This window comes from Carlito syrichta, unplaced genomic scaffold (genome assembly GCF_000164805.1).
Source record: "Carlito syrichta isolate Samal-C Ts95f unplaced genomic scaffold, Tarsius_syrichta-2.0.1 Scaffold314286, whole genome shotgun sequence".
NCBI classification, from domain to species: Eukaryota; Metazoa; Chordata; class Mammalia; order Primates; family Tarsiidae; genus Carlito; species Carlito syrichta.
In genome coordinates, this window is record NW_007258382.1 from 381,017 (window position 1) to 407,770 (window position 26,754).

General features: G+C 38.0%; 1 protein-coding gene across 7 annotated transcripts in view; it reads right to left on the reverse strand.

Annotated features, from left to right (window-relative positions):
* Positions 1 to 1,451: 1,451 nt before the first annotated feature.
* The window catches only part of CUNH15orf41 (chromosome unknown C15orf41 homolog), a 240,435-nt gene continuing 215,132 nt past the window's right edge, over positions 1,452 to 26,754 (reverse strand). For 5 of the 7 annotated variants that reach the window (XM_021719167.1, XM_008071303.2, XM_021719166.1 and 2 more), the window contains one exon: positions 1,452 to 3,344. In XM_021719167.1, coding sequence (XP_021574842.1) covers positions 3,215 to 3,344 — 130 coding nt within the window. In that variant the 3' untranslated portion in view covers positions 1,452 to 3,214. The remainder of the gene's footprint in view (positions 3,345 to 26,754) is intronic. The other 2 variants (XM_021719168.1, XM_008071300.2) reach the window with 1 other exon arrangement.

Consider the following 26,754-nt stretch of genomic DNA (forward strand, 5'->3'; position numbering starts at 1 on the left):
TGACGGACTTGGAGGATGCTTAGATTGTGCTTTTGCCTGAAGAGATTGGATCAATTGCCTCCCCACCACTAGATATGCCCATCAGGACTAAGATGGGATACATTTTCGTCCTGGGATCATTTTCTAGAGAAAAACAGCCAAAGGGTAGTGAGAAAATGCAGAGCACATGTCCATGTGGAAGGAAACTGGCAAAGTTGAGTGAAGGGGAAGATGACCTGGACAAAGGAAGCAGTGAAGGCAGGAAGCCTATCAAGATGGTGAAGATTTAATTCAGTTGAGATACCAGATCTATAGACCGGAGCAGGCTAAAAAGAGGAGACATCTCAGGTATTTTGGTTCCAATGAGAAAAAGGAAAACAATGGGCTTAGCTCCCCAGTGAAAAGCAAGTGAGTTAACTGCTCATTTCGGCATTAATTAGTGCAGCCCACTAGGGACCACTTAGTAGATTACCTCATCAGGGCTCTCAGCAATCCCCTGGCGGCTTGTGAGTTAATGCACCCCCCAAAGACCAACAATTTATCATCTTTTTAGGGTGGAATCGAGCCTTGCAGATAATGAGCAGGTACACACACCAACGGTTAAAAGAAGATGATTTCCCCTGGAGGTCCAGTTTTCTACTATAAAGTAGAAAGCCTTCCTTTTTATATGCGATTTTAGGAGTGTTTTGAAGAGTTGACCTCACTAGGAAGCAAAAGAAAAAAAAGATTCACAATTGTTTATGATTTTAGGGAAGACATGAATGTGGGTGGAAAGGAGTTTATGCAGTCACCTTAAATGTCAGTACTGAATCAGCTCTGCGTTGAGTTGATCTCTCTCCAGGCTTCGAATGGGTCTCTCCTGTGTTTGTGAAGGCAGATGCTTGGCAAGTCTATATGTGCCAGGGAGAACGTCATTTCATTTTGCGTTTTACACACGTTCTTGCTTTCTGGCTTGGCATAATTCATCTCCATGGTGTGCAGAATGGGCCATAAAACAAGACTTGGCTTTAACGTTAATGTTCTAATGACGACAGCAATAAAAAGAAGTTGCCATTCCGCGTCTACTTTCTGGGACTGATGTTTACATTGTCTAAACTAAAAAAAAAAACCAAACAAGGAAACAATGCACAGAGATGGAGCACAGACAAGTATTTTTAACAGAGAAGAAACAAAGCAAGGAGGCTTCCAGCTTCCAATTTGGGAACATGATTCCCTTCTCTCCCACCCCCTCAACAACACCCCCTCAATTAAGAGTAGTCTATATAATCATCACGAGTTTTTGTGTGAAAAACTTTTGACAAATTCATAACCCTACCGTAGTATGTACATTTGACTGTTGGGCTCTTTCTGGGCCAAGTTTTTAAAGCCTCATTCATATAGAGGGGGTGGCGCCTCTGCTGGGGACACCAATACCTTTTCACAACACATTATGTCAGGGCAATAGGTATAAGAATAAATATAAAATGCAAGCGCCGTTTTTATTTTTTAATTTATTTGTGCACACTCATCATAAATTTGTTTAACGTAAAACAAACAAATCCTTGACAAGGGTTTAACAGGATTTTCAACATCTGTGCAGATAAATGTAATTTATTCCTAAAGCAGAAAAAGCAGTTTAGAGCATGCCATGAAACCTGCTTTTAACAACATTTTTGTTTAAATGTGTGTGTGTGTAAGTGTGTGTGTGTCAAGGCAGCAGAGTAATGGTTTCAAATCATTGTTTCACTCACAAAATCTGCATGATGAATTTTACACAATACAAAAGTTTGTCTGATACTTCTTTAGCATTGTATCTTCTGCCTCTCTCCTTTGATTTAACACAGCCTGCTAGAGTTAAAATCCACAAGTGTTTGGACCCGACATGTGTCCCTTGAAAGGAAAACCTGCAGGCAGATTTTCCCCAAACCTTTTTAGGCACAAAATTAACAAAGTGAAAATTATATATTTAGTTTTTTGAAAGAACTAAGCAATGACTATAACTGAACGGTGTTTGTAAAACTTACATTGTTATTAATATTTCCAAAATCACCCCTACAGCATTATAAATGTCAGCATGGGGGCAAATATTTTACTCAATACATTTTGGGCACAGGTTAATTTTTAACTTCCCAAAAGATAGGTTTAATATTAACTTATTGATGTTTTGCTTTAGACTGAAGCATGGTTTTCAGTAAATGAAAAGGAATAAATTAAAGTTAACAAGTACAAAATCTCCTTTATTTTGTTTATTTAAAAATTGTTCTAGGTTTATTTCTGGTACACTTAGTTCATTCAACGCTGAACATTTCTAATGCCTAAATTATGTGAGTGTTATATAATTATGTGGTATAAAATGCATGTACAAAGCAGTTTACAGAATGTGCTTTTAAAAAATTCAACTTATAAAAATACTGGCTTCCATACATACTGACAACCAACCACGTTGAAAAGTAAACTCTCCTCAGTGCTGGCAGGGAGCTACTTTCCCCTCCTCTCAGCCTTCGGCCAAAGAAGTGTAGTTTCCAGACACAATGTAACTCATATTTTTAAATGAGATGAATGTAAAATATTTGGTGTTCTAGTAAGCATTCTAAAGAGGAAATTCTCATCCAGAATATTTTTGCAGCTTGGCTTAATGTCACAGAAGTCGGGCAAGCTCAAAGACTGGACAACACAAGCACACAGTACAAGTGGCCGTATAGGTCTACTGGAGCCTGAAGGAGAGCGTGAACATTTAGTGACTTTGTGTTTTCAGCTTTTCCAGGTTTGTGCTAGATTATTCCATGAGGATAAGGCAACACTGGGTCTCTGTGAGTTCATATGGAGAGAAAGGGAGCAGGGAGAGAGAAGGAATGGAGAATTAGAAAAAAAATGAGAGGGTGATTTGGTAACTGGGAGGAGAATTGAAAAGTCACACCTTTCAGTCTTCACATTTTTTTTCTTGTGTTCGACATACAAGGAGAAACTATCTGGAAGAAAGAAAGATCATGACTATCTATAAACTAACTGTTTGACAGAGACAGAAATGCTGATAATGAGTGGGTTGTGTCTGTAGTTCTTAGCTGTTCACATCAGCAAGAGATGAAGGAAAACAGAAACTCTTGATGTTTGTCTAAAAAGGTAGTGGTGTGACCACGGGCAGCAAGAGTTCAGCTGAAGTTCAGGACAGATGTTGCTGGGAGTTTACATGACAGGAAAACAAAATTGCTTCTGGATTCACCTTTTTCTTCTAGCTTCTCTTCCAGGATCTTCAAGGTCAAGCTATACTATGACATAAGGTGACAATGTCTGTGGGGAAACAGGCTTTGAGCAGGATGCCCCTCTCCCGGTTGCAGTCCAGCTCCTGGATAAATCCATACCAATAGATGACCAGGCCAGGCCCAAACCTGCAAAAACATCAGAAAATAACACACACTGTATCAATATAGTTCCAGAAAAAAGGCTTCTCGGAGGTAATATGATTAAATGACTGGATGGCACAAAGTTTTTGTTTTGGTTGTCATCATTAGACTGAAAATAGCTGAACTTATACCAAGAGCTCATTTAATGCAGGCACTGACATCCTTGGACAGATGTGTTACCTTTCTTTTAAGGACCTGATGCGTTCCAGGTACAGAGACTCTTGTCTTACCTTTCAGGAGGTGTTATGAGCTTGGGCTGATGTGACTACATAGCAGATGAAAGACAAAATCAAAACAGAAAAGAGACATGCTGGGAACGCCCAGTTTAGGACTCTAGTCTCCTAACGTTTAGTGGCATTATTTTAAAAATTAAACTTACATATTTTCAACTAAGGAGAATACAATAATATTTGAAAAATGTTTAAAAATATAACAACTTAAGGTCCTCTTCTGGCTATAATGCTCCATCCATGCACACACAGGGCCAGAAGTACTTCCTGTCACTTATATGACACTAGGATCTTTCAAAGAGTCCTCCCTGTTTCCAGACCCTTCACTGCCTGTGTTACGACCTCTCTAAGTGCGGACACAGCATGAAGTCTGGTCACAGGTTCTTATGGAAATGCGGAATAAGGTCTCATAGACTTGTGACAAAATACAGACAGATGTAGGCTCAAAATCTCAATGTTTCCAAGTCGTGCCTCTGAATTATCTCCAACTCTGTTAGCAGTGACTGATCCCCATCAGGCAGACTCAGGAAGTAGCCCTATAGACGACTTTACCCATCAGGAAGTTGAGACCTTTAGGCTGGGTTCATAAAGATGTAATCACTATCAATCACCGTGTGCAGAGAGATGTTTTGCACATCAGTTGCACGTTTTCCCTACCGAGAGCACTTAATTAAAGGGCAGCACTGCTTTTGGTGTAGTGTTGCAGGAATTTTACAGTGAAATCATAAATTATGAATGCTGGGTTAGTAAAAGGATGTCTAAAAACAGAACTGCTTTCTGTATTCTGACATTACAGCAGGCTGAACCATGCTAGGCCAAAAAGCTTTTTCCTTCCATGATTTATGATATGCTGTAGTGTACTTGCCAAAACTAACAGTACAGGATGGGCTGTGAGATACTGTATGCACAGGAACAAGTTCAGTTGGATGTCATGGCCTGGTTTACTTGGGGATTCACATTCATAGGGCAGCCAAGTTGTATTCAAGATTAATTAGAATTTTTTCGGTCCCCTCTGTGAAGGGACAGAACCACGCGATGGCAACTCATCACTTGAACTTGTTCTGGAGGATGCAGAGACTTGAGTATGATAAGAAGCCTTGGAGCACCAGGCCCAGTGAGTTTTACCAGTTGCAGATCTCCAAGGAAGAGTTTCCTGTGAGGTCAGAAGAATGAGGCTACCTGTCTACCTGGGCATGTGGGTTCTCATGCTCAAATGCACACAAGGTGAGGCTCACATCGGGACAGGAACTTGCTTCCATTTAAATAAGGGTTTCTTAGCAACTTTTAATCACAAACAATGGTCTGAAATGAAACATAAACCATTTGGTACCTTTATTTTACAAGAGCTCTGTGATTAGTGTCAAAAAGAAGGTTTGTCAAAAGAAGTTTGGCAAAAGCAAGAGGATTTGTGATTCTGCGTTCCATGTCTGAGAAGCCTCAAACCTTCTCATCAGTGAAGCACTTCCGAGTTGCATCCTTGGCAGACCCAACATTAAACTCAACACATTCCTCCATTTTATTACATAACCATTCTGGAGACCATGATGTTCTTTAGAAAGGCACTAATATTTTCACAAAGGGAAAAAAAAAATCGTGATCTAACGAGTCACAGAGAAGAACAAAAGAATATATGGGAGTCATAAAAAACAAGCCCAGTAGTTTAAAGATTTAATAAAACAAAAACACATATCACCAGCACTGAGAGAGCAAGAGCAGCCCGCACTTTCCCTGAACAGCTAAATCATAAGCCAAAGGACACAAAGCATGACAGCTCTTTACGAAATGGCATTTTCTAGGCAGAAAAGTCAGCCTGGGGAACACCTCCATGCTCAAGAAAATGAACTTGTTTCACTTGTGAGGCAACAGATGAAACCTGCAAGTCAAAAAGGTTTTGCAAGATTGTGAACTAGAACAAACATTTCATGTCATTTACAACCAGGATTCTCCAAAGGTAGTAGTAACACAGATCTAAGAACATTTTTAGTAGGATTCATGAATCAGGTGCTACTATCTAAGTTTTTATTTCTCATGACTTCATATCAACTTAGGTAACATTACCTCTGTCATGCAGCTCAAAACATCTGATTGACAATATGTGTCTAATTAATTAAAAACAAGGAAATACAACTTCCCTTTGTAAACAGAGATTGGTAGAGAGGTTTTTCAAATTATGTGGTCTTTGGGTGACAAAAATAATAGGAACTTTAGACAGTGACAAGCGGGGAAATTTAATGGCAGAACAAGATCTGGCCTTGTTCCCAGCACCTACTTGAGTGCACTTCTGAGCTTTCTCCAACAGTGCAGGATGCAGAGATTATCAGATGCTGGCCAGATAGCCTTTCAGCAACTTACATGTTTATAAAGGTGCCGGCCACATTAAGCAACCTTATATAATCAATTCCTTGGTTATCTGAACTAACAGAAGGGACATTTTTGGTTGCTAATTTGAGAAGCAAGCAACCCAAAACTGTAGCGTTTCCTATTGAAAAGGTGTAAAACAAGACCCTAGAAAATTTTTATGTAGGTCAAGGACACATTTACGGGTTGAGTGATTTCACCTTTTTTGATGCCTATTCTCATTTACTGTGGCACCACTGGACAAAAATGAGATCACTGGAAAGGCAAATATAACCTTTGTGACCAATAAAAATCAAAGAGATTCTGTTAACAGTACTGCAAAGAAAACAGAGTCCCTGGGTCTAAGGGAATGTGCAGAGTAGAGGGCTGGTCTGCTACTGGGATTGCAGGCCTCCCAACCTCCCACCAGCCGGGAGACACTCCGTAATGTGATGAACACAGACATCTGAATTGTTCTGTAAACATTTTCAAGGTTGAATATAATTTTATGGTTGCTATACTCATGGTCAAATAATAAGATCAAAGACTCCCAATGGATTTTAAGAACTCCCGGGGAGCAGAGACTAGAATGTGAATGACTTTGGAATAATTTTGCTTGCAAATAAAATATCACCAAATTAGCAAAAACAACAAATACTTCTTGAAAAAATGGGAGGAGAAAGTCAAGAGCCATGACAGACCTTGAAGTCATGAAGGATGAAGTTTTTCATAAATAATGACAACCTTACAAATATGTTCAAAATGTGTGTCTCTGGTTTCCTTCCATTTTAGAGTATTTAGAGAAATTCAACAGGAGACCGTGGAACCAAAGCTGGGTACCCTTCTGTGCATACCTGTCTCCTGGGAATTATCACTCCATGTCACTATTTGTCTCTGTTAGATTGGGACCCCGCTGAAAACAAAGACCACGTTTTATTTATATTCACATCCTCCATGCTTAGCAGAGTGCCTGATACATGACAGATATCCACAAGGACAAGAAGAACACAAAGTTAGTAATATGAGGATCAGACAGCTTTGTGCTGTCTGATCAGTCGTAATCTAGAGGACACACAGGCAGGACTTGGCCATTGCCTCAGCATGGCATTTTTATTAATAACCATGATGAGTACACTAGTGGCATAGAGTCCATGGTGACAATAATAGTAATAGTTATAACAATGTTAATTATTCATACTTTCATATCACTCACTATGTGCCAGGCACTGTTCTAAGTAGTTTATGTATATCAGGCCCCTTAATTCTTATGCCAACCCCACAAAGTAGGTACAGTACAGTCATTGTCCTTGTTCTACAACTAAAAACCAAAACCAAAACCAAAACAAAACAAAAATACACAAGGCACAGGCAATTGAGTCGGTTGCCTAAGGTCTCACAGCTAAAAAGTAGAGGAACCGGTTTTAGAACCAAGGCAGCCTGGGATTGTACTCATTACAATGTAGCGATTAGTTTACTAAACAGGATGAAAGAGTATTAGACTTTAACCAGAATAAGAGAAGAAATGCCCTTTGCACTGGTTACACCATACATAGAGTGTTCTGGAAGGTTCTAGTATCATATTTTAAGGGAAATACCTACAGTCTGAAACTGACCCAGAGGGGACTCCTAGGATATTTGAGGAACAGTTAGAATAACACAGTATGTCTTCCCTAGAAATAAGCAGTTAAAGTGGTAACACACATATACACAGTGCTCCTGGGGTGGAGGGATTTGATTCACGCTGCAGCTCAAGTACAGACTTTGGACAATGCTTGAAAGTAGCCAAGAAGTAGGTTTTGGTTCAACACAAATACAATTTTTTCCTGTAATTGAAACTTTTTAAAACATGGAGTGAGCTGCTTTGCAAAATAGCAACATCACTAGATCTATTAAATTAAGGCTGGGCTTCCACTAATTTTGGGGGGAGTTTTTATACAAAATCCTATTAGCTTCTTTTGAGAAATGAATGAATTAGGCAACAAGCAGCTGGAGGTAACTAACAGCTGCCCCCTGCAGACATAACATAGGTTCGCAGGTTTGCCACAGTCCCTACCATTCTCTCTTACTCCCTAATGCCAGGTATCATTTATCATCATGCTTGTATTGCGGATTTTCTTATTGTAGAAATCTATTTTTCCATACTCACATTTCTATCACATATGGGGAAGTAATGACCTTAGAGTTCCATATTTCTTTTCTTATGTCCTGCCTACTGTATTCATTTATATCGCCTGCCTAGCCTCTGTGGACATTTGAGTTATTGATCCTGCCCAGGGATGTAACCAAGAGGTTCCCAACCTTGTGCCAGAGACCCTTGAGGGGCTATAAAAAGATTGTAAAGATATCATTATATATACCAAGCACTGTCTTCAAACAAAAAAAAATGTATATCTTGTCTTATTGTAAAAAAAAGTATAGATAATAAAATAGGATTCATAGTAACTTTCAGTCATTATGTACAAAGGGGGACCGAAAATCATGGGGATTTATTTATTAGAAATTACATGTTTAAACTTCAGTCACCTTCAAAACACTCTGCATTTGATGCAATACACCTACTGAGACGCTTTTTCCACTCCTCAAAACAGTTTTTGAACTCGTCAGTTTTTATGCCTTTTAGCTTCTGCCATTTTTTTTCTGGTTTCACCTCTTCAACATCAGCAAAATGTTTCCCTTTGAGGACTTTTTTTCATCCAGAGAAACAAAAAAAAGTCGCTTGGGGCAAGATTGGGTGAATAGAAAGGGTGGGGTATGGGGTTCATGTCACTCTTGGTCAAAAACTGCTGAGCAGAGTCATATGGGCAGGTGTACTTGTAAATTACCCATCATGAAATGGGCAAAGGCGTTGAAATAATTCCCCCAAAAGTCACTGAAGCTGAACACAGCCTTTCATAACAGCTCTAGCTGGTCCACCAATTCCGATGGGGTCCTAGAACAATTGCCTGGCGGGGGAAGACTGTATTACAAGGGGCTCACCCTCCAAAAAATAATTTTGGTGTTTTTTTTGAACCCTTTTCCTATATTTTCTAAGTAGATGAAATCTAAACACATAGACGTTATTATATTGTGGGAGGTAGCAAAAATTGTTTTTGTTTGTTTTAAAGAAGATGCTCAACTTGGCAAGGTGGGGACATTGCTGTATTGATTCCACCTCTTTCTATAAATGGATATGTTATGTACAGGTGAACAGCTTACACAGAGGAAAGTCTATGATATACTAACACTAAGACATATTGGAGATGTGTGAAAATACTTAGTACATTTGTCACTAACCTGTCCCTGTACATATGGTTCATCTTCTCAGCAAAAAAATAAGCAGGAAGGAAAGACTCTTAGTTACCATACCAGGCTCCATTTAGAACTCATTCTACTGGGAGCAGTCTCACCATTGTTATCTATAAGAAGGAAGGTATAGAAGGAAGTCAAACTAAATTGAGTGACAGCAGTAAAGAAAGACAATCCACAGTGATGGTGGTGCTGGTGTTCTGAGTTGCAATTAAGAGCTGTAGGGAGATGTTGTAGGCAGACTTCTTTTTTTTTTTTTTTTAAGTTGGAGTCTCACTCTGTCGCCCAGACTGGAGTGCAGTGGCCGCTCCCGGCCACCGCAGCCTCGACCTGCTGGGCTCCGGTGATCCTTCCACCTCAGCCTTCCGAGTAGCCGGAATTACAGGCGCATGCTGCCACGCCCGGCCGATTTTTTGATTTATTGTAGAGATGAGGTCTTGCTGCCCAGGCGGGTCTCGAACCCGCGGGCTCAGGCAATCCACTCACCTCAGTCTCCCAAAGGTGCGGGATTACAGGCTGAGCCACCGAGCCCGGCTGTAGGCAGACTTCTAAGATGGTCTCAACAATCCCTGCCTCTTGGTATTCATGCCCTTTGTAATTCCCCTCTCCTTGAGTGTGAGCTGAATTTAGAGACTTGTTTATAACAAAAAGAATAGGGCAAAAGTGATAGGATGTCACTTCTGTGATTAGGTAGTAAAAGAGTGTGACTTCCATCTTGCTGTTAGACTCTTATTGCCCTTTCTGCTTGCATACTTTGATGAAGCAAACTACCATATGGGAGAGGCCATGTGATAAGGAGTTGAGGGCAGTCTTTGATCATCAGCCAGTGAGGAACTGCAGCCCTCAGTCCAACAATCCACACTGAAGTGAATCCTGCCAACAACCACTGAGTGAGTTTAGAAGGGGATCGTTCTGTAGTCAAACCTTCAGATGAGATCACAGATCCTTGGCTCACATATCCTATCAGAGACTGTGACATAGAGGACCCAGTTATGCTGTGCTCATATTCCTGACCCACAGAAACCTTTGAGATAAGTATGTGTTATCTTAAGTCACCTAGTTTTGGGGTCATGTGTTATATAGCAACAGGTAACTAATACAAATATGCACTATAGATTCGAGTTTAAGAATAAATCAGATCTTTTACATATGTAGTATGGAGAGTCCTGTGGGTATAGAACGGCTTTTTCAGTTACAATTGCACCCAGAATTGACAGCAGAGGTGGTTAGTAAGATTACCAATAGGTAACAACTCTTTATCAAAGCAAATCCCTAACAGAGCTTCTTGGCTCCTGACTTCTACTATACACCAATGCCCTTCCTTGTTGCATATCTAGGATGCTGAAGTTACATAAAATGAAGAATTCTCTGGGTTTTTTCTCCAGTTCTGTAGTGTGGTCACTGGGTTCCTAAAGCTGCAAATTTGAAAGGGCTGGTTACAGGTGAAACACTTTGCTAGTCAAGGTAAATGACTGCTGACAATGAGGGAAGAGACATTTAAAAAACCCAATTGTGACAGTCTACGGTTGTTTGGTGTTGGGGCAAACTGTTGTCTATCTTGACAAGTGCTGAGGACAGTCAAGGAAAAACAAATGCTGGTCACATTTTCTTCAGTTTAGAAAAGGTAGTGAAAGCTGTTAATATATTTTTAAAAGACTGTCACCAAGAATGTTTTAAAAATGGTACTTCAGTAAGTAAATTCTTGGTTTTCCAGAAAAATCTATTTATCTTCAGATAAACCCTGAGCATTCCACATTGCAAATGTTGAACAGAATATAAGTTATAAATCATATCTTTCAGTTCAAGGTTTCTATATCTCTCTGAGAAACTCGAGGGTACAGATAGAAAATTTGGGCCCTCAAATTCAGGAAGAACTTGTTTGCTCTTTTTTTAAAACTATAAAACAAAATACTCCCCTTTCCTTGCCATGCCTGTCACACTATCCTATAATGCAGGGATTACGTGAATGGAATTTTTACTTATGAAAAATGGAGAAGATTATTAACTTTCTATTGTTATACTGTTCCTTGAGGCACCTTCATCGGAGAGTGTTGAAAGAAAAGGTAGATACAGGAATTTAGAGAATTCTGATCATAATAGTAGATATCATTTTGCTAAATTAGTAGCAAGATCCTCTGGTTGACTTCCTGAAGCCAGTTTAGCTTCTAGGTCTCCATAGATTTCATGGGTCCTTTGACCAATCATTATGTCTATAAAGGTACTGTCTAAATACATACAAAATAATACAATGGTTCCAATAACCAACAACAAAGAGGTAACTAACATTTACTGAGCAGGCAGCATTTCAAGAACTTTTACAGATACAGACTAATTTGATACTCACTATCATCTTATGAGAGGGTCACTATGATTATCTTTATTTTACAGATGATGAAACTGAGACTTAACAGCCAGGCTTTGAATCCAATCAGCCTGGTCTTATACATGTATCTACTATATTTTACTGCCTCTCGTTATACTTTGTGTTTACATAGCAATTTATAACATTCAACTTTGAAAACCACAACACCTGGAAAAGATAGACAGGCAAGAGCCCAGAAGCAAAGCGACTAATCAAAAGCTTAGTACATAAGTTGAGAACCACCTTTCTACACAGGGAATATTCTTCTAAGTATGAAGTCAAGAGTTTCACACAAAAAGCTTATCTGGCTATTTATTTTGACCTAAATGCCATCACATTTAGGAAGTATATGTAAAAGCCACCTATAATTCTGGCAACATAAATGAAAATGATTCCATTTGAGGGAGCAAATTTAAAACCCTAACAATTGAGTGGTAGTAAGTTAGGGAATGAGAATCACAGAACCACTACATAAAGTTCAGAGAAGATGAATGTTTCACACTATGAAGGGATTCAAAAGTTACGGGGCAGAATTTAAACTTGAGGGAAGATGAGGAAATCACAAACTCTGCCACAGCCTGGTCACATACATGGAAATAAACAGCAGAAAAAGGAAAGTCATGGGGCTAAGTGGGCATGTGAGGTGGAGATTTGTTTTCTCAGAAAGAAGATTTGGACTTGCTAAACAGGGTTTATACAGGGAGCCCCAAAAGGCCCAGTTTTGCTCCTATAACATCTCCAGTATATAGATGCATCTTATGTTGTGCCTTTAACTTGTCTTACAGACATTTTCAGTTCTAGGTGAAAACCACTATATATATATTTAAAAGTAGTATGCTTCTATATCTATCTCTTTTTGTAATATAATAAGATGGTGAAGAGGGGTGGAATTCATATACTATTACATAATTTGACTCTTTACATAGAATATGGGAAACTAGTGATATTGATCTAATACTTCTTTTCCAAATGATGTGAATTACCATGACTGCACAAAAAGAATTATCAGTGCAGTAGGGTCCAATAATACAAATCTGAATTAAGTTAGTAAAACAAACAATTCTCAATTGAAGAATGACAAAGAGGATTATGAAATGCTTTGATAATTTTTGTCAAGTTCTTTGTTTGCGCGGGTCTTCATCAAAAAAGAAAAACCATCCAGTTGTATTAAATAAAATCTTCATTCCCAGCTTAAATCTTTTATTTCAATGCACAGGCAAATAGAAACTCCTTCTCTAAAAGAGAAACAGCAGAGAATCACACACACACACACACACACACACACACACACACACACATGCATATATGTATATATATCGTTTTTTTTCATTTTTAGTTGCTGTGTGAGGTCTTTGCTATCTTCTGAGGATGTGTGCAGACATGTGGCTGTTGGAAGTCGATTGTTTCACCATCAAAAAGACTTGCATGTGGTTTTTATGAAGAGTGCATTTTCAAACACACAGTTCAGGACGAAGGAGAAATAGAAAACATCTTGTAATTGTTTTAAAATAAACTCTTACACTGTTTATTTAGTTTTAATCTGCGTGTTGTAGATTGGTTATGCACTTGTTAATCACTGTTATATGTATCTCCAGACAGAGTTGTAAATAACTTTTCAGTCCAAGTGAAATATGCTTGCACATGTTTATGTGCAAAGTATGTGTGTATTTATGCCAGTGTATAAATATGTGTACAATAATAATAGATTAGTGATCATGTAATACAACATCATAAGGCTCTGGCACTATGGTCAATTTAATATAGAATGCAAATATTCTTTTTTTGTAGAAACGAAATACAAATATGATAACCTGGTTCTTTCATTTGCTTTTTTTTTTTTGCTCGGCAGGTCTGTGTTTGCAAACTGAGACGACTGAAGAAAACCTTAGCCATGAGTATTCTCACTTAATTCATGGATCTTGGCTTCTAAAAATGCAATTCTATTTCTTTCAAACAACTTACTTTCTACGATTTTGAAAATAAAAAGTAAAAACATTATAAATACTGACTTCAGCACTTTATGCCACATAGAAAAGAAACAGAAAATACATTATTTTGAAGAAAATTTAAAATGTTCATAAACATGCAATAACTCCACCCTGAAATTCTCCTTTGTGTTTGTGTACTTTGATATTTTCATGTCCACATTAAATTACCCCAAAAAGTTCTTAATTTGTATTTCACTTTTTCCTGTATTGGATATACTTAGATGCTATACATACAGTCTTTCTAGTCTTTTGTAAATCTCTCGGAATAGAAAAAAAACAGAAAGCAAAGGCAGACGTTGTCTTTCCTCTGTTTTCTTGGAGAAAAGTTTCTTCCTGGTGTGGACCAGCCCCTCTCATTTGCCTCTAAGAATCTACATACAAGCTTCTGTATCTATCCTGCACAGAGCACAAGTCACGAAAGAATGGTTCCTCTTCATAAGTTGTATACAACTTAGATTTTAATGACATAGGAGCAAATCTATTCACCTTTAAGAGTAAAATATATCAACTGAATAAACAAAATGCCAAGGGGTCACAGGAAAAGAAAAATGAAAGCAACACATAGTATTCTAGAAGTCTTTCTAGAAAAGGCAAGTATTCAACTATGCCATATTTACTCATATACTGGCCCTTTTAATTTTCTTCATGACATGTCCATTTTCGGAGGAAGAATAAGGAGTGAGATGAGGGGTCTTGAGAGAAAGTGATGGCCGGTCAGAAGCATACTGAGATGATTTTGCTGTGAAAGACAGTACACATCCTTAAATGGGAAGAGAGAAATAGCAAATGCAGCAAAAGAAACAGAAACACTAAAGCAACAAAGTCCTCAAGGTCATGTTTATTTTGAAAACATTCAAGTACTAAGAGCTAAGAGTGAGGGAATACTTCATGTGGACCTCAGGTGCAAATCCTATCTATCTACCTAGAATTTACACCCCAGCCTTCTTCCAAAAGTTGGGGGTGGTTTACAAAATTGGTTGTGTGAATTATTACATGTTTTCTCAGTTATTTCCCCAGGGAGACATGCCAAAGGCAAACCCGTCATTGTAGCTGATTTAGTGTTTGATGCCAGAGAATTTATAATTGATATGACAGCCATAATGGATAGTGATCATCGAGTTGGCAAAGTCCGGCTGACAGCACTGTAGTCCATTCTGGTAATCGCCAGTTAGTTACCATCAGACTCGCGCTGATAAATTTTGAGGATATTTCTGAACTTTTTACTTCCAACTTTCTGAATACTAAAAATTAGAAATGCATTGTACGATAGAAGAGACTTTTTAATATAAATATTGCTTACTCCAATATGCTTTTCACATAGTCTTTTATTATTAGGTATAGAGGGAGTGGGTTTTCTTTCTCCCTGGCTCAGTTCTCAAAGATCACAGGGTAACCCAGAGTTCAGGCAGACGTTTATCTCAAGGCATAAAGAGATTTATGGGTTCTGGATATATAAAAGTCTCACTGAAATAAAAAATTATCGGAATTTTCATCCTTGGCAAAGTCAAGTAACTAAAGGATTAAGGCTGATACATGTTTGCCCTATAAATCTCTCATTAACCAAATGTGACACAATGCTTCAGGTATGTCACATTCTAACTTGCTCTAAACGGGTAGTTTACATATTCTCTTACTCACAATAAATATCTCTTGATAAGGAAAATCTCTTTTAGCTAATCAGCCCAGTCTCCAAAAGCAAAACCTCCCAATTTTACAGATCCATGAAGGCAAATGCTGGAATTCATAATTCATAACTTGGAAGTTAGAAATGTCCAGGTCATTAGAAATAAAATGATGAAGTAAGAGAAAATATTTTTAAAAAAGAGTCTTAGAATAAAAAGAAAATGTGGACAATCTGACCTTGTAGTGATCACTGATTGAATGTAAGCTTCATGAAGGCAGTTTGTATTTCAGTGGTACACAGCAGTTAGTCAATAAATATCTGTTGAGTGGACACATGAAAGCATGAAAAAATATCACCATGAAGTCTCCTACCCTAGGAGAGGCTATGTTATCATACACTTGGGGGAAAAAAACTGCAAACAACTCATTACCATACAGGGAAAGAGAGTCATTTTTAAAGGCAAGAAAATGAATCTTAAAAAAATGCTCAAGTTTGATACTTCTGAAGAGCTACCTCCCAGATTGCTGGGGTTGCCGTTAGGAATCTATGCTTTCTAGGATGCTATGGGGAGATGATGCTGTGGTTGAAAGTCTGGTAGATATCAAAAGTTCTAGCCCCTGGAAGTAACACTACTAATGGTCAATGTGGTAGCTGTGAGGGTGTGCAGGAATTGACAGCTAGGAAGAAAAACTAAGCACTTGGGAGCCAATTGCTGCACACAGGTGGCTCTGGCTTCCTTTAAATACAATCAATTTAGGTAGGCTTTTGTTTACAGTAGCTTTTATCTAGAAGATAAGGTTGTAAAAACATCCATCAAAATGAAGTACTACTGTTCCTGACCATATCTCAGCAGGTTCATCTGTTTTATTTCTTCCTCCCTTTCCAAATACCTTAAGGTGTTTAAGATGAGTGAAGAGATTGCAAACTATTAAGGTGAACTATATTTGTGTATGACACATGGATTTGCACTCGGTGAACCACGAATGCCATCCTTTCAGTGCCTAGAGCATTCCCAGGATCAGCAGGAGCCCGTGTTGCTCACAGCTTTATTTTCCATAACATAAACTCTGCAAAATGATCTTTGCACTATTTTCAATGGTGCTCCTTTAGGAAATGAGAATCTTACGGCTTCTAGATGTTGGTGTAAGGCGTTTAACATATTTAGACTCTGCCTTTGCCCTAAAATAACCATGTACAATAAAATAAAACACAGAGAGAAATAAAGCTTTGCAAAAGGCACATTCAAATATGTAGATTTCAAAGGTCAACTTTTCTTAAATTTTTGAGGTTATTTTAGAATCATGGGGTACATGTGAGGGCTTGTTACAAAAGTATATTGCGTGAAGGCGAGGTTTGGGCTTCTGATGGGTCCTCCCTTTCCCCAGTCGGGGGCATGGTACCCAATGGGTAGTTTTGTATCCCTTATTCCCACTTCTTCCCTCCCTCCCTCCCGTGGCAGTGCCCAGTGTCTGTTGTTCCTGTCCTTGTGGCCAATGTTGAGGGCCTGCTTAAGAGTGAGACATGTGGTGTTCTGTTTTTTGCTTCTGTGATAATTCACTTAGAATGATCATCTCCAGCCGAATCTATGTTGCTGCAAAGGACAGGATTTTGTTCTTCTCGATGGCTGCATAGTATCCCACAGCACCATATTTTCTTTATCCATTCCAAAAGGTCAAGTTTATAGTTATAAAACTTTAAGCCTGTATATATGCTTCTGATTACAGTTTTCAAGGCACAGCTTAATTAATGCTGAGTCTGCAAAATGAAGGTCTGAGCCAGGGACGTTTGCAAGGGAAGAGAGAAACCGTGTTTAGGGAGAGGAAAGGCACACTGGTCTAGCTCCCAGGCCAACAGGGCAGGGAGGCAGAAAGAAGAGGCCCGACCGCATGAGCAGACAGATGTATGGTGGGGGAGTGGATGGCAGTGCTAGACAGGGGTGGTGGGCCATCCCGGGCTAGATTCAGGTTATACTGGTGTCTGTGTGGGCAAAAATATCTTCTCTGTCATCCTTCAGGTTTTGTGAATCATTCTGCAGTTCTGGGCTTTGTGAATAATTTCTTCTACTTGGTTCTCTTCTAAATAAAACTAGAGTAAAGCACGGTAGTAAGTGTAATAACCCTGCAGTTAACCCATGAGTGACATTACTCCAGATTTATTTTCCTGGCATAGTTCTAATCTTTGGGACTGGTAGGAGGTACACACTATTTGATTATTATTTCTTTGAGTAAAATACTGCCACTGATAATCACACTTATAACCATAACCACAACAGCAACTAGTATTTATTGAACAATCACCATGTGCAGCTCCCCTTGTAAGCTCTTTTTATGCATCATCTCATTTAAAACAAAAGCCTGAGTAGGTCAGAGAAATACTTATATTCGAATGTTGATAAAACTACTATAAATCTCTGCTAAATTGATCATAATGATGATGATAAAGAGAATTAACATTTATTGAAGGCTTACTATGTGTCTGGTACCATGCTGAGAACTTCACATGTTATTTCATTTAATACGTGCAGTGAACCTATGAGGTAAGGACTATTATTAGCTCCATTTTACACACAAGAAAATAGAGACATGGAGAAGTTAAGCAGCTTATGCATGTGAGAAGATAAAACAGGGAAGCAACCGAGTGTAGATGGCAATCCAGGTCTGCCATCTGCAGGGCTTTCTTTGATGGACTCTGCTCTACTGCCATCAGTGCTTCTGACTCTCCATAACACTTTTTCAAATCCTTAAAACATTGCTCCCAACCCCTCCCTATCTCAGTCTCTAGAGTGTCTAGTCTCACTAGAACTGCTTTGTCAAAGGACCCTTCCACACCAGACAAGTGCTTCCTCTATGAAATTGGAGGCTGGAAGACATCACCCTTAATGTAGCTTCTATTTTGACTTTCTGTCTTAGTTTCTCCATCTATAAAGCAGGTATAATAGTATTTGTATCCTGGAGCTCAAGGTGGATTTGAGAGTAAAGAAGCATCATAACACTTTAATTTGCATATATTTATTGTTGTCCCAATCCAGACATCCCTTCCAACAGTATGATCTAATGAAGCGCTTTCCCCAACCCTTCTCTCCCTTGTCACCACCACCCATATCCCCATGAACAGAGATCTGGAAATCAACCTACTTGGAAAAAGAAAATTGAATCTGTAAAATTGAATCTGTAAAAATTGAATCTAATCAGGGAGTATTAGGCAGTACTTTACCTAGACTTACAGAGGATGAAAATTTGAGATGAAGAGCTGAGAGGTAGGAAGTGTAAGTAAACCAGTCAAAAAGGTCCTAAATCTTTTAACTAGATTAGATGCTTCTTTGACCCAGAGTGCAGGAAAGACCATTTCATACAATTATTCCTGTCTTTAAGTATAAAAACTGATCAGCTTCATGTGACCAGGAGAAACTATTTCAAAAGACCCTGGTGGTATCAGTAATTTAAATGTTATTAAAATACAGGTTTCTGTTGGTAATGACACGATACTGCTGTGTCTGTTTCAACAGTTAAGTTCAAGTCATACAACAAAGAAGAATTGCACATACCAATTTGGGGCAATATCTTGAGATTTCACTGTACCATTCTAAATGCATTCCTGTTAGATCAAGAACATTTAAAAGAATCATCATTATTATTTTTATTGATACACAATGTGTGTACATATTTATGTGATACATGTGCTATTTTGTTACATACATAGACTGTGTAAAGATCAAGTTAGGATATTTAGTACATCCATCACCTTGAGTATTTATCATTTCTATGTGTTGGGAACATTTCAGGTCCTTTCTTTCAGCTATTTTGTAATATAGAATACATTATTGTTAACCACCATCATTCTATTCTGCTCTCAAATATTAAAATTTATTCCTTCTATCTAATTGTATATATATATCCATGAACCAATCTCTGTTCATCTGTCCCACTCCTTCCAAACCCACACCCTTCTCAGGTTTTGGTATCTATCATTCTACTCTGTACCCTCATGAAATCAACTATTTTAGCCTCCACATATGAGTAAGAACATGTGATATTTGTTTTTCTGTGCTTGGCTTATTTCACTTAATACAATGACTTCCAGGTCCACCCATGTTGCTGTGAATGATTTCATTCTTTTTAACGACTGAACAGTGTTCCACTTTCTTTATCCACTTGTCCATTGATGGACACTTATGTTGATTCCATATCTTTACCATTATGAATATTGCTGCTATAAAATTTGAGCATGCAGGTATCTTTCTGGTATACTGATTTCAGAACAAGAGTTTTTGAAAAGTCTTACCAAGTTTAATAGCTAAACTTTGTTCTGATATTTTTTAAAAAAGAAAGAGAACAAAGCAACCCAAATATTTATTGAAGGATGGATGAATGGGTAAAGAAAATGCAGTAGATACACATAATGAAATATTATGTAGCCTTAAGAAATAGGAAAATCCTGTCACATGTTACATGATTATTGACCTTCAAGAACATAAATTATGCTAAATGAAATAAGCCAATCACAAATGGATAAGCACTATATGCGTTTACTCATAAAAAATACCTGAAGTGGTCAAGATCATAGAAACAGAAAGTAGAAAGGTAGTTCCCAAGGGCTGAGGAGAAAAAAATTAGTGTTTAATGGGTATGAAGTTTCATTTTACAAGATGATAGTTCTCAAGTCTTGTTTAATGTGAATTCACAACATGTGAATACGCATAAAATTGTATACTTAAAAATAGTTAAGATGTCATATTTAATGCTATGTTTTTTTTTTAACCATGATAAAAATAATAAAAAAAGAGAGGACAGAAAAGCATTTTTAAGAAATATTTAAAGTCGCTGGAAATGTGATAAAAGGAAACAAATGTTGGCTGCCTGTTTGGAATGGACCTGTCTAAAGGAACACCAAAAACTGTTGGGACACTGAGGCTAGCCTTTAATGCAGAGGTGGGATCACATGATGGGGGTATAGGAAGCCCAGGGATCAGCACCCACTTCTAAAGCTGCCCACACCCTTTGTTTTCTTGCAATTAATGAAGCTGCTTTATCAGACAATTGCAGGGAAAAACAAACAAACAAAAAAGCACATAAACAAACATGAGACTGAGGGCAAAAAAACTTTGTTTTGTAAAGTAACAGTTGAAGGAGCATGTGTGAGTGCAGAAGACTGCAGGCCTGGCCTCAAAGGGCGAGATAAGCTTTAGGACACTCTGACTCTGTTCCTCAGCAGATGACGAGCATACTGCCTCACAGTTCTTAAAATACTTGGCACAGAAATTTAGCTAAACCTCAAAAAATTGCATTATTCTGACTGGACAACTAAAGAAACTGAGGCTCTTAGAGGTCAAGTGACTTGTTTAAAATGATATGTGAATGACTGACAGTGATATATCTCTTTTCAGCCCAGTGCTCTCATCAGTGTGCACAGTTATCTCCCCTTGTCCTCACTGCAGAAAAGAGTTGGTAATGCCTTCTGCCTTCCTGAACAGGACACCTTGTTCTGGTGTTGCAAAGATGACATGGACATAAATCCTGTCTTCCAGGGACTCTCAATGGTGAAGGAGACAAGCAGGTTAAAGGAGAAGTACACGAGAAGGGGAAAAATGTAAGAGAGCTGTGCACAAGGCCCTGGGGTAGCTCAGAGAAGGAAGCACTTGTCTCTACTTGGAAAGGCTGAGCGGAGATGAAGTGACCTTTGGTGTGAGTCTTGAGGTCAAAGCTTACTGAGTGGGTGGGGGAAGACACTTTGGGTGGAGGGAGATGGACAGGCAGAGTGGTGAGGAAGGGGACAGGGGCTTTCGGGACAGTGCAGGAGACAGTTCAGGAGGAAGAAAAGTCATGGATGTGCAGAAGACACAGCTGGAAAGGTGGAATGAGAATGGAGCTAAGGAGGATGCACTTTATAGTGGACTAAGGCACCTTGAGGGCCTGATGGGACATTACACTGGTTGACAGCCCAATCCCATCAAGCACACAGGAGATGTACAGCAGCCCTTCGCCTGAGGGTGATCTTCCTTTTGAAACCCAAATACTCCAGGCCATGTTTGTACGGAATCTGTGAGCTAAATATTTACTTTGTGCAGGGCCAAAGTATCTACTGCAGCTCACTTATTTGGGGGTAAACACATTCAGGGAAGAGTGTACATTAAAATAAATCTGGTCTCTCTCACCCCGCCCCATTTCCACTCCACACAGAAAAAAGACTGTCATTCAAAAAAATGGAAAACTACACTGAAGGCTCAACTTTCCGGAGTCGTTGGGACAAAGCACGTGTATGTAAACAGTCACAGCCCAGCTCCACAGGGTTCCTTCAATTTGTATTCTTTGAGAAGTCTGCGGGCACGAGGTGAATGGCTAACAGTTTCCGTAGTGAGTTACACAGCAACTTTATTTAACTTAACAAGAGTCATCAGATGAATTTTATGAAGATAAGGACTTCCAGGAGTGAGTTCCCTTCTGATTGTTTTTTGATTAAAAGCAAGACAAGGGAGTACTACACTTGAACCTCTGACTGAACCTGCAGTTTTACTTTACACACTGGCTCTCAGATGGCCCCACAAAGCCACTGGGCTGGTGCTGTGGTTTGATTTCACTGAGTTGAAAGCAATCTGTCAATGTGGAGAGGAGTTACGAAGGTTATTTTAAACATTTAGTTAAGCTTGTGACTGTCTTTTCTTTCAGAGGCATTCCTGGCTGCAAACTGCCTCATCCTGGGTGACAGAAGACAAGCTATTGAATGAGGTTAGACTGAGGTCTTTGCAGTTGGAGAGCTGGTCTACCCATGATGCCATTAGCTGATTAATAGGTATTTATTTTTAGGGCTTGAACTAACAGGCCAGGCTAAGGCCAATGCAAGATGATATTTGAAGTAATCTGTGAGTGCCTCATGCTTACAAAAGACTCTACTTTTTGTGAAGTTGTTGATGTAGCTGAAGTCCTTGTCAGACTGATAAAATATAATACCAAAGACAGAGAAAGCCCTACCCTACTCCATTATAAAAAGGGCCACTGTAAAAAAACAGATCCATTATACTTTTTAAAGAAACACTTGTTGAAGAAAATAGGAAGATAAACATGACTGACTAGTTAGGACAACTGGTTGAGTCCAAATACCTACTTAACACTAGATATTAAGTAACAAAGATTCCGAATATTATGCCAAATGCCTTGCATAAACAATAACTAGGCTTGTTATTTATTTTTTAATGAGCTATTTATGACTGTACAGATATATGATATAATAAAACTTCAGTGGATTTATGGCCTTTGTTTAGATTTATGGGATTTATGATTCTAAGGAATTCAGAAACAAAATGGCAAAATGGCTGGCCTCTCACTGCCAAACTATAAGTTTAAAAGATGTTACAATTACATATTTATTTGAGTTTAATGTTGATCTTATCTACTAGACAGTCTGCTCTATGCAGGCAAGTGTCTTGTCTACTTCATCATTGCCTGGTATTTAGCGGTATAGAGCATATAGTAGACATTGAATAAATGTTTGTTAAATCTCTTAAAGACAGGGAGAAAAGTTATGCAGAGCATACCTGCATAGCTATTTTGTGTAGGTCTAATTTAAATCTCAAACCTATGACATGAATGGAATGGGATGAGTGGTTTGAAAAACTGCCATTATTTGCTTTGTTTAATCATTAATTTTGTCCATTTGATGATCTTTCCTATTTACCCAAGAAGGAGAGCCATTGGTGTTGCCTGGCACAATCAGAGAAAACTTAATTGCTTTTCACACTTAATATTTTTTCTCTCAGGGAATTTGCTGGAATATTTTTACAGAAAAAAATGGGCCTTGGACTTTTCGTTTTTAGTTGAAAGTGGTCACCTCAAACTTTTTCAAGAAAATTATTTTGTCAATTAAAAAATTGAAACACAATATTTTGCATATTTATGGGGTACATGTGATATTTTGTTACATGCACAGAATGAAATGATCAAGTCGGGATATCCAAGGTAGGCCATCACTTTGAGTATTTATCATCTCTATGTGTTTAGAACATTTAGCGTCCACTCTTCTAGTTACTTTGCAATATACAATACATCGGTGTTAACTATAGTCACGCCACTCTGCTTTCTAAAAGAACTTATACCTTTTATTTAAGTGTATTTTTGGGTCATCTCAACCTCTGTGGCATGCAAGACTGCAACACTGGCATGCCTTCCTCACCTGTTAAGCTAATGCAAATCCACTTCTAGCCTCACCTCTGAATGGTAACAACTCTGGGAAAGATGCATTTAGAATTTAGAACCAGGGAAGATTGCTGGCAACTGTTCCAATCCCCTGCCAAGGTCTGTGCTTGAGGCCAAACAGCAAGGTGCTATTTTATTTAGACTTTATAGAGAGACACTGAAGATCTCAAGAGACCAAAAGTCCAGTCTGTAAAGCTGTTATATCCACAATCAGATCAGCTAGGCCCGTAACAGGGACACATATGGCAATTTGCCACTACGATTTCCACAGGGAAGCAACCCTTGTGCCTTCTGTCTGTTTTCATGATATACCCAACACAGATCAATCACCCAAAGTGTCCGACATTTATAACACCCTTTAGGCTTATTTATGGACCAAGCATTAGTTTTGCTGAAACATACCAATAGTCACCATTGGAAAAGACTATTTTTTTGGTTTTTTTTGTCTCACCCTAGATTACAAACTGGTTCTAGACCGGATCTGGCTCTGGTAGGACTAACAATCCCCAAGTTGATTTTGAAGACTCTTAACTATAATGCTTCTAGGTGGTCAGTTGCTGCTCTCAAACTTTTCAGCATAAGAACAGACATATTAGAAGATGATGGAAATAATAGCTTTGATGAGGAGGAAGAAAATCATGTGTGGGGCATAATTTTAAGAGGAAGCCTTTTAGACTCACTGTGTGATATTCAGACTGTCTTAATTTAATTGACAGATGGTTAACATAGGGGCTTATTCTTTTATTGAATTTCATTTAATTTGTTCATATTAATGTCATTCATTTAGCAACTATGACATGTGTAGTTTGAAGTATTATAACAGCAAAAGTTCTCATTTGTCTCTTCATTTTGCTTAGCCTCATTACTTCTTTAAAATTGACACATTGTGATTGTATATACATAAGAGGTACAAGTTGATGTTCTCATACATGTATATATTGCATTATGATCAAATTGGAGTAGTTAGCTTATCCATCTCCTCCTGCATTTATCACTTCTTTGTGGGGAGAACATTCAAAAACCTCTCTTCTCCCTATTTTGTAATGAACAATGCCTTATTATTATTCTTAGTCACCCTACAACAGAACACCAGAACTTATTCCTCCTATCTCATTGTTGCTTTGTATCTGTGACCCACCTCTCCATTATCCACTCCCCCACTAATAAAAAAAAAAATACACACCTTGAAAAACGAAAAAGTCACAGAAGATTTAGAGTACACATTTTCTCAACGCCTACCATCCTTTTTCAAAGTGCTTACCATATTCTGATTAACCTTTATTTAAAGTGTTTTTGTATTCTAAAGGACTGGACATAATTAGCTTAAGAAAATAGTTTGAGATTTTGGAACTCCTTAACTTGCGTGTGTGTGGGAGTGTCAGTTTCTTTGGACATATGTACATAAATTACCCAAAATTAAATGATAGTAATTATCTCGGGAATTGAGGCACTAAGGACAGTCAGTCTAGAGGTTACTTCTGCAGCCTCTTTTCTTTATATTTTGGGAAACATGGGGAAAAGCAGACTGATTCACCTTACTAACCTAGACAAGGCTGAAAGAAGTTGAGATTTGGATTAAATGACCAACTAACTAAGCTGTAAGGTATTTTGTTTTATTTTCTGTCAGGAGAAAAGAACACCGATTTACATTTGTACCATGCTTTATGCTTGTAGAAAATGCTAATAAGCTATATAGAAAAATGAAGTATTTAGAGAAGCTAAGTGAATCTTAAGAGACTTACTGGCAAGACACTGGAGTCAGGATTGAGGTCTGTTGACTTCTCATCCAGAGGTTACTGAGGAAGGCTGGAAAGTTCTTGTGAACTGTGTTACCCTGTGGTTCATATTACATTTATTACTCTTCCAGGTGAGTTAGAATAAAACAATGAGTTCTTATGGTTTGCATTTTATCTAATATATGAAGATAAAAAAATTCATTATTATTATTCAGGGTGTGTTTAAAGGCTACAAATTTGATGTAATTTCTAAACATTATTAACATACATTTAAGCAATAATTTTGTTTTAAAACTAAATGAGATATTTTACATTCTAATGCCATCGCTTCCTGACAAGCTATTTCTCACTTTGTATCCATAGACAAACATTTAAATTTTATAAAATGGAGTTTTTGTCAGGGATCCCAAAACACTTGGAGGTAATAGTACATTTTATTTGTCAGGATGTACTAATTAGAGTTTAAAATTTTTTTTTTTAAAATCATGCCTGAGTTCAAACTACTCATTGGATTTTTAAAATATATGCATAATTATTATCTTTAAATGTGGGCAATATTTTATTTTTCCAGAGAAGCAAAAATATATTGGTCTTAGTTCGATTTTGCAGCTTAAATTGCATTACTCCTATAAAAAAGTATAAATATCATTACTTTCCTCATTTATTTACAGGAATATTAAGTATATTATATATGTTACCTAGTATTTGGTCTTTTGTTATGGGTCTTACAGCTATATGCTAGGAGTGAAATTGGAACAAAAATATCTGTACTATTTTTCAAACAAACAAATCAGTCTTTAAGTGTCAGAACAGATTACCCATATCGTATAATTAAAATATAACTGTTTCAGAATTAAGATGTATAAATATGTTTATTTTCACAATAGTACTATAAGAACATTTCAATTTATTTAATATCAGTTAATCAAATAGATTTTGGGGAGTTACATATATTCACCAGAATCTTAAAAATAGTTCTGGATACAATGGGAGTCAGGATATTCAAAGAATAAAAGACTGAATTCATATATACAAATGAATACTGATTTTAAATACGTTAAAGAGCTGGGTGGTGACTCACGCCTATAATCCTAGCATTTAGGGAGGCCAAGGTGAGACTTATGTTTGAGCCCAGGAATTTGAGACATGCCTGAACAACATAGCAAGACCCCTTCCCTAAAAATAAAAAAAATTTGCCAGGCATGGTGGTACGTGCCTGTAGTCCCAGTACTTGGGAGGATGAGGTAGAAGGATCGCCTGAGCCCAGGAGGTTGAGACTGCAGTGAGACATGATTGTGCCTCTGTCAATCTGGGTAACAGAGTTTTGACTACAATTAAAAAACAAAGATAAAGGGTAAAGAGTTTAGATGGTAGTAATATCTGCACTGGAAAGACAGAAAAGTGGTCCTGTCTCTGTGTCATTCTTAATAGTATATAATGCAAATTAAAATGTGGGTCAAGAGTAAGAAAGCACAGCTATTAATTATTGCTCTATAATGTTTGAAAAGCTACCACATTTCAATGGTGGCGATGAAGGTGGAGGAGTGAACTGGGTGGGTGGATATTTCACTAAGGAGGTGAAATTTCTATTTGGTTCTGAAGGAGGAGAAAATAATATGGGGGAGGATGTACCAGTAAGGACCAGGG